This window comes from Archocentrus centrarchus, chromosome 8 (assembly GCF_007364275.1).
Source record: "Archocentrus centrarchus isolate MPI-CPG fArcCen1 chromosome 8, fArcCen1, whole genome shotgun sequence".
In the NCBI taxonomy this organism is placed as follows: Eukaryota; Metazoa; Chordata; class Actinopteri; order Cichliformes; family Cichlidae; genus Archocentrus; species Archocentrus centrarchus.
The window spans coordinates 15,136,159-15,152,900 of NC_044353.1; the positions used below are offsets into that span (position 1 = coordinate 15,136,159).

Consider the following 16,742-nt stretch of genomic DNA (forward strand, 5'->3'; position numbering starts at 1 on the left):
AGTGGCAAAAATGGCTTCTTGATGCCCGAGGTTTTTGTATAACTATCTGTGACTGTGGGGTGGGACCCACACGGTTATATGGCAATACAAAAACTTAATCTAAACTGAACTGTGGTTCAAGATCATTTTGTGTGTGTATATATATATATATATATATATTCACAAGGTCTTACTGACTAAAAGAAAGTCTTCTTTAGATAAAAGGAACTTGAACTTTGTTTTCTTTGTTTTGTAACCCATTCACGGTCGTGTTACATACTGTACATTAAAATAATCTAAAAAATTAACATTATGTTAATGATGGAAAGGTAAAGAGGAGCACAAATATTTATTATAAAAAATATATTAAAAGATTAAGCTATTTTGAATAAAAAAAATCTAAAAACTAAATTCATTTAAAAGTCATTTTTTCTACTCATAACATAACATATGTGAATGAAATACAATTATGCACATGAAGCATATTTAATCATTACTAATGTAAAGTTAAAGGCACCAACTATATATATTGTATTTGTTCATTTGTTATGGTTTGTTGGTAGCTAAAAAAAAAAAAAAAAAAAAAGACTGGCAGGGCAGTATACAGTGTATGTATCAGTCAGAGGTTTTTGTATGCCTTTGTACCAGAGTGCATAACTGGGGCCACAGTGATATCTGCCAATGCAAAAACTTGAACTTGTGCAGGAAGTCACTGTGCCTCATAAAAGAGGAGATTGGTTCATTCTGCCTGACTTTTTGAGTCTGAAGGAGACGGTCAACAGAAGGAAATTTTCTAGAACAGTTCTGGAAAAAAATTATTTATTTTATTGTAAGATGAAATACAAAGAACATCATAAGATAGCGGGCACTATGGATTTGATTAAAGTAACATGAAAGTGTTTACTTAAAGCATTTAGTCATCACAAAGGAGACATGTGGCCTGATGTTTTTGTATGGACTTGAGCCACAGTGTACTATAACAGCCACAGTGATGCATCCTGTGACAAAAACCTCACTGCTCTGAGAAAAAGCCTCTGTGTCCTTACTGCATTGTAGAAAAAAAGGACATTAGACAGACAGACAGACAGACAGACAGATAGACAGACAGATAGATCCCTGCTTGGTACAAGCAGTCAGACAGTACCAAATATTAGACATGCACCTTATGAGGCAAAGGTTTTTGCATTAGTCTGTGTCACTGTGGTGGAACCCACACTGTTAAATGACAATACAAAAACAGTTGTAAACTGAACTACGGCACATGCTGTTATGAAAAGAGAGAATATATTTATACAACATTTCACTGACTGAAAAAGTCCCATTTAGAAAAGAGTAAATAGCCCTTATGTTTATTTATCATTTCTTAAACTTATAAAACATTAAAATTATAGGAAATTTTAGTAGTCAATGAAATTAATGTTCATGTGCAGTATTATACTTGTGTTTGCACAAGTATCTCACAAATAATCATTAGAAACTGAAGTTAAATAACCTACCTTTATTATCTTTACACTCTTCTCTCATTCAGATTAGGTCATTGTCATTTGTTAATTCAGTAATTTTTTTGCACTGTAGTGAGGTCATAAAAACAATAAATAAAATGAATGAATAAATAAAATACCAAATCTTGTAAGTGTAGTCATTCTGAAAAATATGCAGAAATCATTGCTCTCTCATTACGCAGTCTAATATAGATGGAAAGGGGTTATTTATGCTGACGGTGGTCCAATTTTTTGAAAAAGTTTAATTACAGTGATCACTATTCATTTATAAGGATGCTTCTTAGTCTAATTTGCATTTTAATTGAGCAGAAAAAAATTACGTTTCTGCAGTTTTTTCACTCTTAGTTTTGCCTGATAATACATAGAAGAGGAAATTAAATTCTAAATTCTCACAAATGCCATGTTTATGCTGATAATTAAAAACAGAAACAATCAATCAGACCCCCGGGCTTAGGTCAACTAAGAAGTAGTTTTAAGCTAATGGGTATAAGATGGTGGTTTTTGTACGGGGCTGCATTACAGTGCAGTATTACGGCCACAGTGATACAGACTATGTCGAAAACCTCATTCCACTGAGAAAGACGCGATGCTGGTCCATAAAACAAGTATCCAAGATAACTGAACTTTAGCTGTTTTCCCACATGAACTTTGGAAAATTCTAGAAGAAATCTTTAAGAAGAAGAATCTTTAAGTAATAAATTCATGATAGCCAGAATGCACTGTGACATTTTTGTACGGGGTTGAGCCACGGTGTACGATGGCAACCACTGTGATGCATTCTATGACAAAAACCTCATCCACTAAAAATGATAAAGAAAGAAACAATAGTGAGTAAAGACATCTGTTTCCTGTATGTGTCTCAGAAAACGATGTGAAAGGCAAAAATGTTTCAAATTTAATAAGGTATATTTACCATAAATGTCATTTTGATGCCAAAATCTTTCAACTGATACAACTTCCTGAGCATTCATGTAAACAGTTATTTATCAATAATTGTTGTTGCATTAATAAAGCAAATATCATTTTAAAGGTTAATGCAAAAAAGTTCAAATAACCTTTCAGCTGTAACATTTTAAATGAATTGCAGCATGATTAGTTATACTGTAAAATATATCCATAAAACAAATATAAATGTGTTAACTGAAAAGTGAAAAACACTGACTTGTGCACCCTACCAGGTGAAGGTTTTTGTAGGAGAATGCCACACTGTGTATAGTGGGAACTGGGGCTCACAGTGTTAGAAGGCAATACAAAAACCTGTCAACTAAATAACAAAGTTGCTACGTCTTTTAAAAAAAAAAAATAGAAAAAAAAATTCCAGATCCCTAGACTTCAATTTTTCCTCTACTTATCTGGGTCGTGGGGGCAGCGGCCCAAGTGGAGAAACCCAGTCCTCCCTCTCCCCTCCCCTGCATCTCTCAGCTGGTCTAACTGACCAGCCAAGAGTTCCAGTTCATATAGTTAATAAACTGACACACAGACATAAAAAAATGTTATTAAATTAATGTCAGAAGTTTTTAAAGTTACAGCAAATGTGATGTGTCATGACAGCTGATGTACAAGGTGAAGTTTTTGTACAGCATTCAGTCACAGTGCAGTATGAGCACCACAACAGCGATACATCCTATGACAAAAACTAAGGTCAACCTGCACAGGGTCACCAGTAGTAGTAGTACGAGTAGGGTCTTTACCCACAATACAAAGTGCCTTGAGGCGACAGTTTGTTGTGATTTGGCGCTATATAAATAAAATTGAATTGAATTGAATAGTTCTTTTTATACAGTTTTCTAATGCCCTTGGAGTTGACTGTGAATTCATGTAAAATAGTTACTAGTAAAATAAACGTAAAATAGTTAATAGTTGGATGACAAAATTCACATCATTCCAACCAATGTAAAGCCTCATCATCCTGTCAGATTGGCATGTGTCCAACAGAAATGTTCTAAGGGATGTTTTCTTATACCAACATCATGAGCTTGAAATTTATAGTTTCCTTTGCCTTCATAAGATTAGCATGTAGATCTTTATAAATTACACTTCACCAAACGTTGTCACTTTAAATTAACCATTTTTAAATGTTATCTGCATCACTTTATTTATAGTTAATGTTTACTTTAAATGTATACTGTCATGAAAACTACAGTTTCATAACAATATACTGTCAGGGACATTTTCAGACTTGCAAACAGCATCCTTTCTGATTACTATTATTGCAACACACAGGAAGCAATCTTCACCACAACAGGTGTTTCCACATCCAGTTAACAAACTGACACTTTGGACTGACAGTCAAAAGCTCAGCAATGAGAGTTCATGGTAACACACAAAGCAGCAGAAAGACAGTGTATTTGAATGCTTTCAATCTGAAAAGAAATATTGTAACAATACCATTTCCTTAGACAATAGCACATCTGAAATGATTAACACCGGGTAAAATGAAATGATGATTAATACCACTTTAAAATGAGTATGAGGACCCCTTAGACAACAAGAACAAGAAGACTTTGTCATTATATGTAAACATATAATGAACACCCATCCAAGAGAAATACAAACATCAGAAACAAACAGGGGGGAGGGGGGGACAGGTGTCTGAGGTCATGCAGCCGTTTTACCGGCGCTACCTTTAGCAGGAAAACAGAGAGCTACACTGCGATAGGAAGGTTAAAAAAAATCATCTCGTACTGTGTTCATTATGAACACCTTACGAGGTTCCAAAAAACACCTCAGCAAAGCAGTAGCACATTTAAAGCTGGAGAGCACTAGGGTGGGTGGGGGAGGGGCTGCCAGCAGAGACGAGCAGGATACTGTGATTGTTTAGGTTCAGTCCGTCATAACTATTTGCTGACAGACAGTTTTCTGGTTACCTCTCAGAAATCCAATCATCCGAATTTTTGGTTCTACTCCGCCACGCAGAAACAGACACTCCAACACTCCTCCAGATGTAATCCACTTTGATTCAGTTCTACTGAGTCTGATTGAGTTTGTACTGTTTCTGCATCCCTCATAGGCAGCCTTACTAGGGCCTGAACAGCTGCCCGGAAACCAGGTATCTCCAGGTCCAATTCGGGAAAAATCCTGGTATCAATATATATGCCATATCCACACAGTGCAGCCAGGAACGTTATCTTCCATCCCCACAGGAATCCATAGCATAGCCAGCCAGTTATGTAGTTGGGGTGGCTGTAGCTCAGTAGGTAGAGCAGGTCACCTACTGATCGGAAGGTCAGGGGTTTGATTCCTGGCTATTCCAGGCTACATGCCAATGTATCCTTGGGCAAGATACTTAACCCCAAGTTGCTCTCCGACCGTTCCGTCGGAGTGTGAATGTGTGTGAATGTTATATAATTAAAAAGCACTTAGCTTAGTTAACATGGAAGTGCTTGTATGAATGGGTGTGCATGGGTAAATGTAAAAAACGTGTTGTATAAGCGCTTTGAGTGCTCTGACTGAGTAGAAAAGCGCTATATAAGAACTAGTCCATTTACCAGAGGAAAGAGGGTTCCCCTTCTCCCAATCTCCTCGTGATGAGAATTTGACCATCAATAGTGTTGAGAGACCAGCTGACCAGATCCATAATTTAATTTCCAGTTCGGGGATGTGTGAAGAGACGCTCTAAGCAGCAAAGCAGAAGAAAGCAGGGGTAGATAGGGAAGGTTGGAGAGAAGAGAAAAAACATGTCCGTCTCCACTGAGAGCAGGAAAAATAAAAAAAAAAAAGAGTGTGTCACTGTCAGTGCTCAATGTCAGACATGTTATCCAGCCCAAAAAAATGCAGAACATTCATTAAAAATCTGTTTTGTTCACTGAAAAACTGTTAAATTGTGTTAGTAGCACCAGTTAAATCTGTATACTGTAAACCAGCTCTAACCATTTGGTTACTGGGTTGATATAAGCAACCCGTAGTAATGTACTGTATTTGTCCACTTTAATATTATGGTGAGAACAAGCTAGTGACTTGGGAGTCAGACGATTAACCCTTTCTTCTCCATAGTAATGTTTTGAACTTACCAGGCACTCGTGATTCATTACAGATTCAAGACTCCCTAGAATAGTTTTGTTCTGTGATACATATGCATATGTATCAAAAGCAAGTTTTACACTATTGTGTAAAATCTTGATTGTCAGTAAATTAGGTAAAATCTTTTATAAGAAATTTCATTACCTCATTTACTGACAATCAAGATTTTCACCTATACTGCAATTATGATCCAAAGCTATTTTTACGTGAAGCTTCTCATTTTGTCTTAGAGACTAACATAAAATCTGATTTTACTTAGCTTGTTAGTTAACAATGGAAGGTTTTATATCTTTGAATCCTTTTTTGCACTACAGTGAGTACTTCAAGCTACAGTCTCCAAAAAGGTAAGGTTAGATGTAATCAAGCATGGAGGTATATCATGAGTCTAGATCTGGCAACAAGGACAACACAAGCCTGAAGGAAGACCGGAGAGAGCCTCTGTCAAGCACTGCTGCGTCAGGCAAGGCAGAAAACCCCAAAGCAGGACTCAAATAGGCAGGAGTAAATTAAATCTGGTTTTAGTCATGAGTGCAAAGCACAGCAGGACTGGTCAGGAGCCAGTGGTACAAACCACAAAATAAAACTAAGGGATAAACATGCGCACACAGCAGGAACCAACAACACCACCAACCAAGACAATGACAATGATACAACAACAGGCAGAGAAAACACAGGAATTAAATACACAAACGGGCTGATGAGAGGAGTGGAAACAGCTGGGAACACAGGTGAACCAAATTACACTGACAAGACAAGGGGAAGCAAAACTGAACACAACACACAGGGACCAGACGACTACCAACAGGAAGTCAAACGAGGGAACAGAGACGCAGACTAGACACTGAACACTGGTAAACACAAGGCACAAGAGATCCAAACATAACTAAACCCAGAAAAGATACATACAATACAAAACAAAGCATAAACCAAAAAACATTAGGTCATAAGGACCCAGGACCATGACAGCCTGTCAGTGAATGGTTCTGTGCATGTTCAAGAGACTGAACCCATTCTTAATGTTTTGAGTATTTTTACTAGTTGTGCACAAACAGGACCTGATACATTTCAGACCTCTCACTTTTACCTCAATTCAGACCAGGGTTATAATAGTTTTGGATTTTACATTATAGTTTAGTTTTAGTTAGTTTTTACTTTTTTTTCTCTAATTCAGTTAGTTTTAATTAGTTTTCAGAGTAGTTTTGCTCATTTTATTAGTTTTTATTTTTGGTTTTATGCTTAGTTTTAGTTAGTTTCAGTATTAGTTTTAGTATTTTCATACTTAATCAGGTACGCTTTAAAGATACCCTTTAAAGAAATAAATTCAGCAACCAACTGTTCACAGACAGCAGAACTACATGCTAAATGTGTGTAATATTAAGGACACACATGAACATCAACAGGGAGAAACTGCTAACAATATGAACTCCAAAACTCGATAAATTCTACAATAAACTCCACAATAAAGTTCAGCCTCAGTGCAGCAGATTAACAACAGCTACATGTGGTGTTTGACAAAAACAAACTCCTCGAAGGAGTCAAAGCTCAAATCCAGCTGCATCCTGATGTTCTCTCCACCTGATGCTGCTTCTGTTTTGGAGCTACTTGGTTAGATGCTCGCTGATTAGACTTGCAGGGTCTTTGCGGCCTATGTAGCCTACGGAAGTGTTCGACCTCATGTCCGCATTTATGCATGTATAGCTGGATTGCGTGTGTTAATTACCTTGTGGTTGTGTGCTGGGGGTTTTTTGGTCCTCGCTCTTTGTGCTCAGTTTTTAGGGTGCAAACATATTTGTCCCTGTTTTTTCACTTTCTTCATTTCTTCACGTCCATTCCCATAGTTTCAGCAGGAATTCCTCCAGGAATTTGCTGACATTTGTGAGTCCTTATATTGATGCTTTGATTATTAGTCCTGATTGTTATTATCTGACTGATAAAGTAGCCGGAAACGCACAAGGACTAAACACAACGTTGTGGGCTGCGTTGACCCGACGAGTAGTCACGTTTCTCTGGAGGTGCAGGCCGGGTTGCCTTGTAGGATGAGAGCGGTTTCCGTAGCTGCCTTGTGTGCACTTCTCAGATCTACTTTGATATTGGTGTTTTTTTTTCCTGACTAAGAAGTGTTCCGTACATCATCCACAACATCATCCACAACAAGACACTCGCTGCTATCTGTGCTATCATAGTAAAAAAAAAAAAAAAAAAAACACCACATGGGACTCTCTGAGGAGCAGCGCGGTGTGCGCACGCACGCACATGCGCACCCATTTGCCCGACGGCATTCCGAGCTTAAACTCGGAGAGAGGAAAAAAATGATTTCATATCAATCCACAAGACTTTTGAAAAATAACAATATCTATAATTTCAGTTAGTTTTAGTTAGTTTTGTAAACTCACAATTCAGTTTTAGTTAGTTGTCGTTTCTTCCTTTTAATTTTAGTTTTTATTTATTTCAGTTAACAATGTTTTTTCAATTTCAGTTTTCGTTATTTCGTTCGTTTTCGTTAACTATAATAACCCTGATTCAGACACATATACAAGAATATGTGAATATGCATCCCTGACACATGCAAACATACAAACCAAATCTGATGTGCTGCCAGTGGGATTAAGGCCAGGGTTGATGCTTGCAGATGCGCTCTCGGGTACCTACTTACAACATGGACAACTAATTGTTTCTTGTTTTCAATACGTTTCACATGGCATCCGACTGAAAGACCCTTGTAGTTGGTGTACTGCAGTCTAGTGAATCATGAATAAGTCCTCAAGGTCACAAATAATTAGAAGGTATGCGGGTACAGTATCTGCACATGGCCTTTGCATTCACTCTCTGATGACAGAATGTACACCACTCTGACCCAAGTCGACCTTCACATATTTGTAGCTGCAGAAAACTGGGCTTCTCTGCTTAGGCTGCTGCCCCTGCAACCTGGCCCTGGATAAGCGGAAGAAAATGGATGGATTTTTTTTTTTTCTCTAGAATGATTAGCAACACAGAACATGATGGCAAAATGGTCTCAAAAGTCTGAATAGCCCACAAGGTGATGTGAAGCTAGAACTGCTTTTTCAGCTGCTGCTACTGCTTGCAAGCTAAGAGGAAGACCTGCTTCTACTGAGTCCAGTTAGAATGAGAACAATGCCACTGGTCGTTGTCATTCTCCACGGATTGCTGCAATCATTTTGGAGAGATGGACTTACTATATGAAATGGTCTCATGGCCTAGATAGGTGATTTTCTCCAAAGCCCACTGTAATTTGGAGAGGCTCGCCTTGTGACCATTCTCAGCGAGGTATTTCAGCAGGACTTTTGTGCCGGTATCGCAGGCCTGCTTAAAAGTAGAACAGCTTACAGGCACCTGGGTGGCTTAGTGGTGAAGCCGGAGACCACATACATATGCCGTGTTGCGGTGCGGGAGGCGCGGGTTCGTGTCCCGGCCCGTTGCCAATTTGCCTGTGTGTCTTCCCCTGTATTTTTCCTCCATTTCCTGTCTCTCTCCACTATGATGAAAACTGCTGTGGACAAAAATGCAAAAAAAAAAAGTAGAACAGATTATTAATTCACTGACATGTGCAACAATTTGACCCCTCTGAAGGGATAAAAATTTATTGTTGTTTTTTTGTCAGTACACTGATAAATATAATCTTGATCATCTTGTTCAATTTTTAATTAACTGTAAAAAAACTTTTGGCTTTGGTTGTCAGTGAGAGCCCCTAAGGCTGCACATTTACCTTTTGTCCAATATACACTATGTATGCACACCCTTTCAGTTTCCTGTCTCTCCCTCTGCTACTTTTTCTCAAACTGTTCATCAGCTCACTCAACACGTTCTTTGGGTGAGTCTTCTGTCATGTAATCAGTTGTTTGTGTGTTGTTGTGCTTCACCAGTTCATCACAAACAGCAAACACCGTAGTGTGTTCCACTGGCATGCATCCAGCAGTGAATCCAAGTTAACCATCTTAAACTTTCTGTTCACTTGTGTTATAATCAAGCTATCTCTCCCTGACACAATGACAATCAACTATTTTAATGTTGAATTCCAACCCAACAAGTTGGCAGGACAGCATGGTGACAACAGAAACGCATGTTTAAAAGCTCCATATTCATTGTGGTCATATTGTAAATCTCTTGTGTTGTTCAGTCATTAGAAAGCGTCTTTGTAGAATTCAGTTAAATCTAATTTTATTTACATACCGTCCTTGATGTTTGAGGCACAGTGCACCTAAACCTGTAGGGGTCTAATAGACACATTGATGACTTGGAGGAAGTAACTATTGAAGCTAACTCAGAAAGAGACAGAGAGAGAGAGTCTAAATAAATATCAGTAGTATTGAAAGTAGCTGTACACAAAGACACGTCTGTGAGATGGTTATGAATAATTTTTCCTCTAATGGTTAAACCTTTTATTTGTGACGAAATTCCTGAAGTCATTACTAGCTAAGGTCAAAGGAATACTTTAAAAGAGCCCTGACTCTTAGTCAGCCTGGCTACAGTGCTGAAAAGAAACCTAGAGATGTTCTTGTTTTCTTCAATCAGTGATGAATAGATGTCAGAGCTCTACAGAGGGCTTTTTTTTTTTTTTTTAAAGAGCAACAAACTCTTTTTCCAGGCTAATGAAGAGCTATATTGTTCGTTCTTGTTAATTTTTATTATTAATTGATTTTTTTGCTGGTTTTGTTTTTTTGGTGGTCTGGGAATAGACAAGTTTTGGGGGGATGACAGGAGGAGAGAAGCTGCAGAAAGGTGTGAGACTGCAAACCTGCTTCCTGGTCTAAAGAATGTTACAACAGTACACAGATGTTAGATGAGTTGAAACACAAATTTTTCATTACACCATCAGGATTAATATTCCTGATGAAGATGTTTAAGACTGACCTCATTTTAAATACTTTATATTCTGTTCATCATATTCTATAATGCATCATATTCTATAAAATTATGTTTGCAGTTTGACTGTCGTATGATGACCACATATCTTAACACCTTTTAACTGGGGATGTTGTTGGGGACTAATTTCTTAGTAGATGAAACAAAAGTGTCTAAACAAAGGCATCTGAAATCATTAATCACATTCTTCAATAATGATAAGAACTGTGTGGCGCCTCGCATTGCGGATTTTGTACATTGCACATTATACTCAAAACAGACAACTAGGAAAAAATAACTTATGTTATGTATATGAAAATGCGTTACAGCAAACGAACCCAAAACATGTTCTATGCCTGATGGGTTTCATAATGAGGTCTCATACTAGCTGGTTGCAAAAAGTTCTATAATCTGGCCCAAACTGTCTTAATAACCTTTTTTTTTTCTCTAGGTGTCTTTCATCTCCTTTTGCATTTCTGCAAATCTGACTGTGCCACTGCTCTACAGCATTCCACAACAAATTGATACAACAGCATCTTCTTCAAGATGCATAGCACTTTATTTTGATGACAGATTTAAGGGAATCTTGCTCATCATTCCTGCTCTGAAACAGCAACTAAACAAATGATCACCTGATTTAACATTAAAAATTAAATTTTATAATTCATAATTCCTTACTAAAACAGAGGAGAATGTTCACCTACATCAAGCAAGTTAAGTAAAACCAAAAACAAGTACTGACTGTTCAGTATTAAAACATATACATGGCCTTTAGGGCAACAAAACTCTGTCAGTAACATTATCTCATACTGGCTGTATGTGGTTGCTGTGACTGGAGCTGCCAAAAGAGTCTGATAAAGAGGAAGTGCTTACAAACTGCTGGCAAAATACCAACTTTTACATAACCCAGACCACAGGAAATGGTTATCTCAAGGGATGCTGCTAATAAAGAGTACAGTGGGAATTGTTTTGTCTGTGAAACCCAAACCCTTTGGTTTAAATTAAATAAGTATTTGTATTAGATGCAGACTCTAACAGATCACTGTGACAGCTATGGTTATGCCTTTGACTACTGGGGCAAAGGAACACAAGTCTCAGTAACTTCTGGTAAGTAATAATGTCATTTAATTTCAGTTAAGTCAATCCTATATTTAACTGCTTATTTATAGTATTAAATGAAATCTTGGATATATTTTGTGCCTAATGGGATCTGCAAGAAAAAGTAAAACAGCTGTGTAAATGATGGGTAACAGTTTATCCGTTAGGTGTAATCATGTGTTAGATTACACAAGAGGCCGGCAAAATATTTTTTGCATTATAGTGCAATTGAAATCTGTCACTGTGATGACTACTTTGACTACTGGGGAAAAGGAACAACCGTGACTGTCACATCAGGTAAAAAATAATAATAAGTGTTTTTGTCTTTGTATGTAGCGTAATAACACTTTCTAATTCTTTATATTTAGACCTCAGTAACAGCAACAGTATTTTAAAAGGGGTAGTTTTTGTATGTTGGATGTGTTGATTTCTCACACTGTGACGATGCTTTTGACTACTGGGGAAAAGGAACAATGGTCACTGTCACATCAGGTAAGAGGAGCTTTCCGACATAATAATGTTAAAAATGTCAGATTTAATTTGGATATGTTCGACTCTGAGGTGGTCGTTTTTGTATGTCGGATATGTTGAAATTTTACACTGTGACAACGCTTTTGACTACTGGGGGAAAGGCACAATGGTCACTGTCACATCAGGTAAGACGATCGAATTTCTTCTTCTTAATGTTGAGATTTAAATTCAAAAAGTGTTTTTTTTTCTATGAATATTAATGTTTTCATATATTGACACATTTTAATTACTATAATACTGTGAGTTCATAATCTGTACGCTCAGTTTAAACTGGTTAAAAATTAGGTTTTATTGAGGCTTCTCAATTTCTATTTGCAAACAACGAGAAGATACCGTTTTATTATAATTAAGATGGAAAATGTAGAAATATAGGAACAAACTTTTATATTGAGTGGTGAATAATTCTTTATCCTGTTACCGCGACTTTGACTACTGTGGAAATGGAACAGTGGTCACTGTCGATTCAAGTATGAATTTTTATATTTATTTTAAAAGCTAAATTCTTATTTTCCCATTTAATTATATGTAATGTGACAAAGAATTTGCTAAAACCTAACCCTTGTGGTTCTTTCTCTTTGATTATATTGGAACATAATTATATAACTAAATATTAAGCTTAGAATGATTCAAAATTAACAGCGTTTCACAGAAGTTAGTTTTTGTGAGAGGTGCAAAAAGACTCTGTTAACTGTGATAACTGGGCTTTCGACTACTGGGGGAAAGGTACAACGGTTACAGTCACATCAGGTAAGACAATCTAATTCTTTCTGTTTAATGTTAAAATTTGGATTTTAAAACTGTGATATTTTAAAGAAATATTGTGGTTGTGAGAAAATTCAATGCGTTCATTTCTAGAATACTGCAAAATAAATGTGTTATAATTTGCAGTCTTAGTTTAAATGTTGGTGGTGAAATCAGGTTTTGTTTAATCTTCTGATTTTCTATTTGCAAACAATAAGTTGAATATATGAGATAGTAGATTATTATAAGGTGGAAAGGTTTTTGTATGAAGTGGTGCATAACTTGTTAGACTGTGACTACGGTTTTGACTACTGGGGGAAAGGCACGATGGTCACCGTCACCTCAGGTATGAATTGTTATATTTCTAACTAAAGAGAGAAAATTTTCATCCCTCCACTACAATATAATGTCATTATTTTCACATGGGTACAACCATAGGGAGAAGTTTATTAATGTAAGTAATTATATCAACAGTTTTTGTAGCCTGATCTGTAAAAAAAAATTAATAATAATCATTTTGTGGTAAATAATCTCTAAAATCAAAGTCAAAGATTTTTGTGTGAAAAGACTGCATTAAGTACCACAAATGGGCTTTAAAATACTCAGAAAATGTATTGAAACCAAAGGCGATAACACTGTGATCAGATATAATTAGTCTATTTTTAATTTTAAACCTGCATAGTATACAAGTTATAGTGAGATTAATAAATGTTAAAGTTTACTTTTTTGTGCATTGTTAGTATTTTAGCCTTTTTTTTAAGAACAATGTAGAGTCAGTACTGTGCTTTTGACTATTGGGGAAAGCAGTCATCGTTTCATCAGGTAAGAACACCATTTAATCTCAAACACGGCTGCTGAGACAGGATTAAATTTATTGTCTTTTTCCATCAACATTGTGAAAAGACATTTACAGATTTATGCCATTCTTTATTGAATTTTTTTGAACAAATTATTTTTTGTTGATGTTCTGCATTTGAAATGTTTTACTGCAGACTAACAAAGAGTGAAGCTTATAATATATAATAGAACTGAGGGAGGTTGGTGGACAAATAGCCTCTGAATAAATGTTGCAGAGAACAATTAAGAAGTATTTTATTATGGGCTTTATTATACAACACAGTCGGCTCGTTTGATTTCTCTTTAACCAATTCTAGTTTAAAATGTTTGTTTCATTATTATATTTCGATTTTGGTTCATTAATTACTGTTGTTTCACTTTTATTAGCCTCTTCAACTGGACCAACTGTGTTTCCTCTGATACCATGTGGCTCTGAGAGCGGAGAGATGGTCACTCTTGGCTGCCTTGCCACCGGCTTTAACCCCCCGTCAGTGACTTTCTCATGGAACAAAGGCGGCACTGCCTTGGAGGACTTCATTCAGTACCCTGCAGTACAGAAGGGCGATGTTTATACTGGAGTCAGTCAAGTCCGAGTGAGGAGACAGGACTGGGATGCAAGACAGAATTTCCAATGTGTTGTGAATCATGCTGCTGGGAATGCACAGACTCCTGTTGATCCAATACGTAAGACTCCTGCTACGTCATATTTAATTACTTTTTCTTGGTTCATTTGACTTCTAATACATTTACATAAAAGCACTGATAACATTTTTAAAGTAAAGAATTTAAAAGGTATAGGCAGCTTGACAAAAAACAATAGCCATTAAATTGGCATGTTATGATTATAAAAATACATAACCCTTACTCAGTACAAGTTGGACTTTTTGTTTAGTTTTTTGTGCAGCAAATAATTAAATTGCTAGTAAAGTATTAATGACCTACACTTATTGATTGCTACTTCTGATAAATGTTATCTAGTTCATCTAAACTTTTTTGCTTTTGTTGTGGATTTTTTGAAGAATTTAAAAAAAAAATTTCATTCATGTAGTGTACATCTTCAGCACCTCTCTGAGAAAAACACAGTATTATAGCACTGTGTGCCTCTTTCCATCGATCTACATTATTCTAATCCTTTCTAATTTCTGCCTGTGTCCCTCCACTGCCATTGCACATTGATTATTAACCTAATTAACATTAACATTAAGTCTGTGTTTGCTTGCCAGTCAATGTATATGCAGAAGTGAGCACTGACGCTCTGCTGTTCAGTTATTTAATTTTTTTTTGTCTATGGAAATCAAATTTTATTTCAGATTTAAATAAATAAAACTGTTTACAAACAAGATCTATGTAATATAAACACTATAGCACAATGTTTACCTCAGCTTCTGCATATATATTTATATATATATATATATCCCTGCTTCTGCATACATATATTTGTGTATATCTTTGTTTTTCAGTGCCGTTTCGTAAGAATGCAACTCTTAAAGTCTTTTCGCATTCTGATGAGGACGGCAGCTGTACCATCTCCTGCTTTGCCAAAGAGTTTGCACCAAAGAAACATACGATAACATGGCAGAAAAATGGAGTGGACATCACCAGCAAAAAAGATATGATCAGTACAGTTTCAGAACAGATACAACTGAATGAAAATAAGGTGTATAATGCAGTGAGTGTTCTCACAGTAAATTCCAATGACTTGGATGAAAAGACTGAATTTTCATGTCTGTTTGACGGAGGAGAAAATCAGTCTTTGAATAAATCTGTGCCTTGCAAAGAGTGCCGATCAGGTGAGTAACTGATACTTTTCCTTTTAAAAGAACTGTACGTGTATTTTCCCCAATGGTTTTGTAAAAGATTGTATTCAATAACTGTTCATTGCTTCTTTACTTAGGTTCTTGCACATGTCCTACAGATAATGTGAAGGTAGATATCATCGGCCCCACAACTAAGAGCATGCTTTTACATAAAAAAGGAACTGTGACATGTAAAGTCACAGCAGAAAATAAAGGACTCAGTATAACTTGGGAGAGAGAGGATGGAAGAGATGTATTAAGCAATCCAATGACTAAAGTCAATGACAATGGGAAGACATACAAGTCTGAAATTGACATCACCTTTGACGAATGGGCCAGGGGTGTGGAACGCACTTGTCTTGTTCACCACGACGATTTGCTGGAGCCAATGACGAGAACTTATACAAGGAGATTCGGTAAGAAAATTATTCAGAAACTGTTTACTGTGAGCCTGTTTACTCCTTATTGCCATCTTGAAATCAATCAGTGTGTCTGTGTGTGCATTGTTGTTGTTGTTTCTTCTCTTGCACAGATTCCCAGTATTATTTAGGTTCATTTATGTGTGTCATAAAGTCTCTCATGTTCTCTGATGCTTACAGGACAACGACTTGAGCGTCCTTCAGTTTTTATGCTGCCTCCATTAGAACACACTAGCAAAAAAATGGTGACCCTGACTTGCTTTGTGAAAGACTTCTTCCCTAAGGATGTTTATGTGTCCTGGCTTGTGAATGACGATGAAGCAGACTCATCTGCATTTAGTACCACAGAACCTATTGAAACCAAAGGAAGCTATTCTGCTTACAGCCAGTTGTTTGTCAGCCTGGACCAGTGGAAAAGGCCTGATGCCGTCTATAACTGTGTAGTGTACCACGAATCTGTGGTCAACACAACTCAAGCTATTGTCAGGTCCACTGGGTACAAAACATTTGAAAACACCAACCTCGTCAACCTCAACATGAACATCCCTGAAACGTGCAAGGCCCAGTAGATGTCATTTCATGTCTCTGTGTCTCCTGTTACTTGTTGTTTAATGTTTGTTGTTTGTGATATGACATTGTGTTTGTGTGTTTTAATGCAGATTCAAAATAAAAAAAAAACACTTTGCAACTCTGTTGATGTTTGTTATATGTAGTTCATGTCTCCATTTAAAAGGATTTTGTGTTTATCATACAGTCACAGTGCTATCCTAACATTGCATACATTAGATGTAGATAGTAGCATTGTCTATTACACAGTGACAACAAAATTTTCTGCATCACATATTCCACAACCGCTTCAGAAAATTAACAATTTAGGCAACAGTCTGTGTTCATTTCACATGCAGATAGTGCATTAACATTGTTTCCGTGACTTGTCTTTGTGTGCCTGTGTTTCCTCT

At 36.6% G+C, this 16,742-nt stretch overlaps 1 protein-coding gene and 1 gene segment (V, D, J or C); both read left to right on the forward strand.

Moving 5' to 3' along the window:
* Nucleotides 1-16,742, forward strand: part of LOC115783986 (serine/threonine-protein kinase pim-1-like) — a 1,015,907-nt gene that overhangs the window by 297,026 nt on the left and 702,139 nt on the right. The window lies entirely within an intron of this gene.
* On the forward strand, nucleotides 11,893-16,471 carry LOC115783990 (immunoglobulin heavy constant mu-like). The segment is given in 5 exon segments: nucleotides 11,893-11,951; nucleotides 13,956-14,252; nucleotides 15,029-15,358; nucleotides 15,463-15,780; nucleotides 15,964-16,471. Coding segments are annotated over 5 exon segments (1,353 nt in total).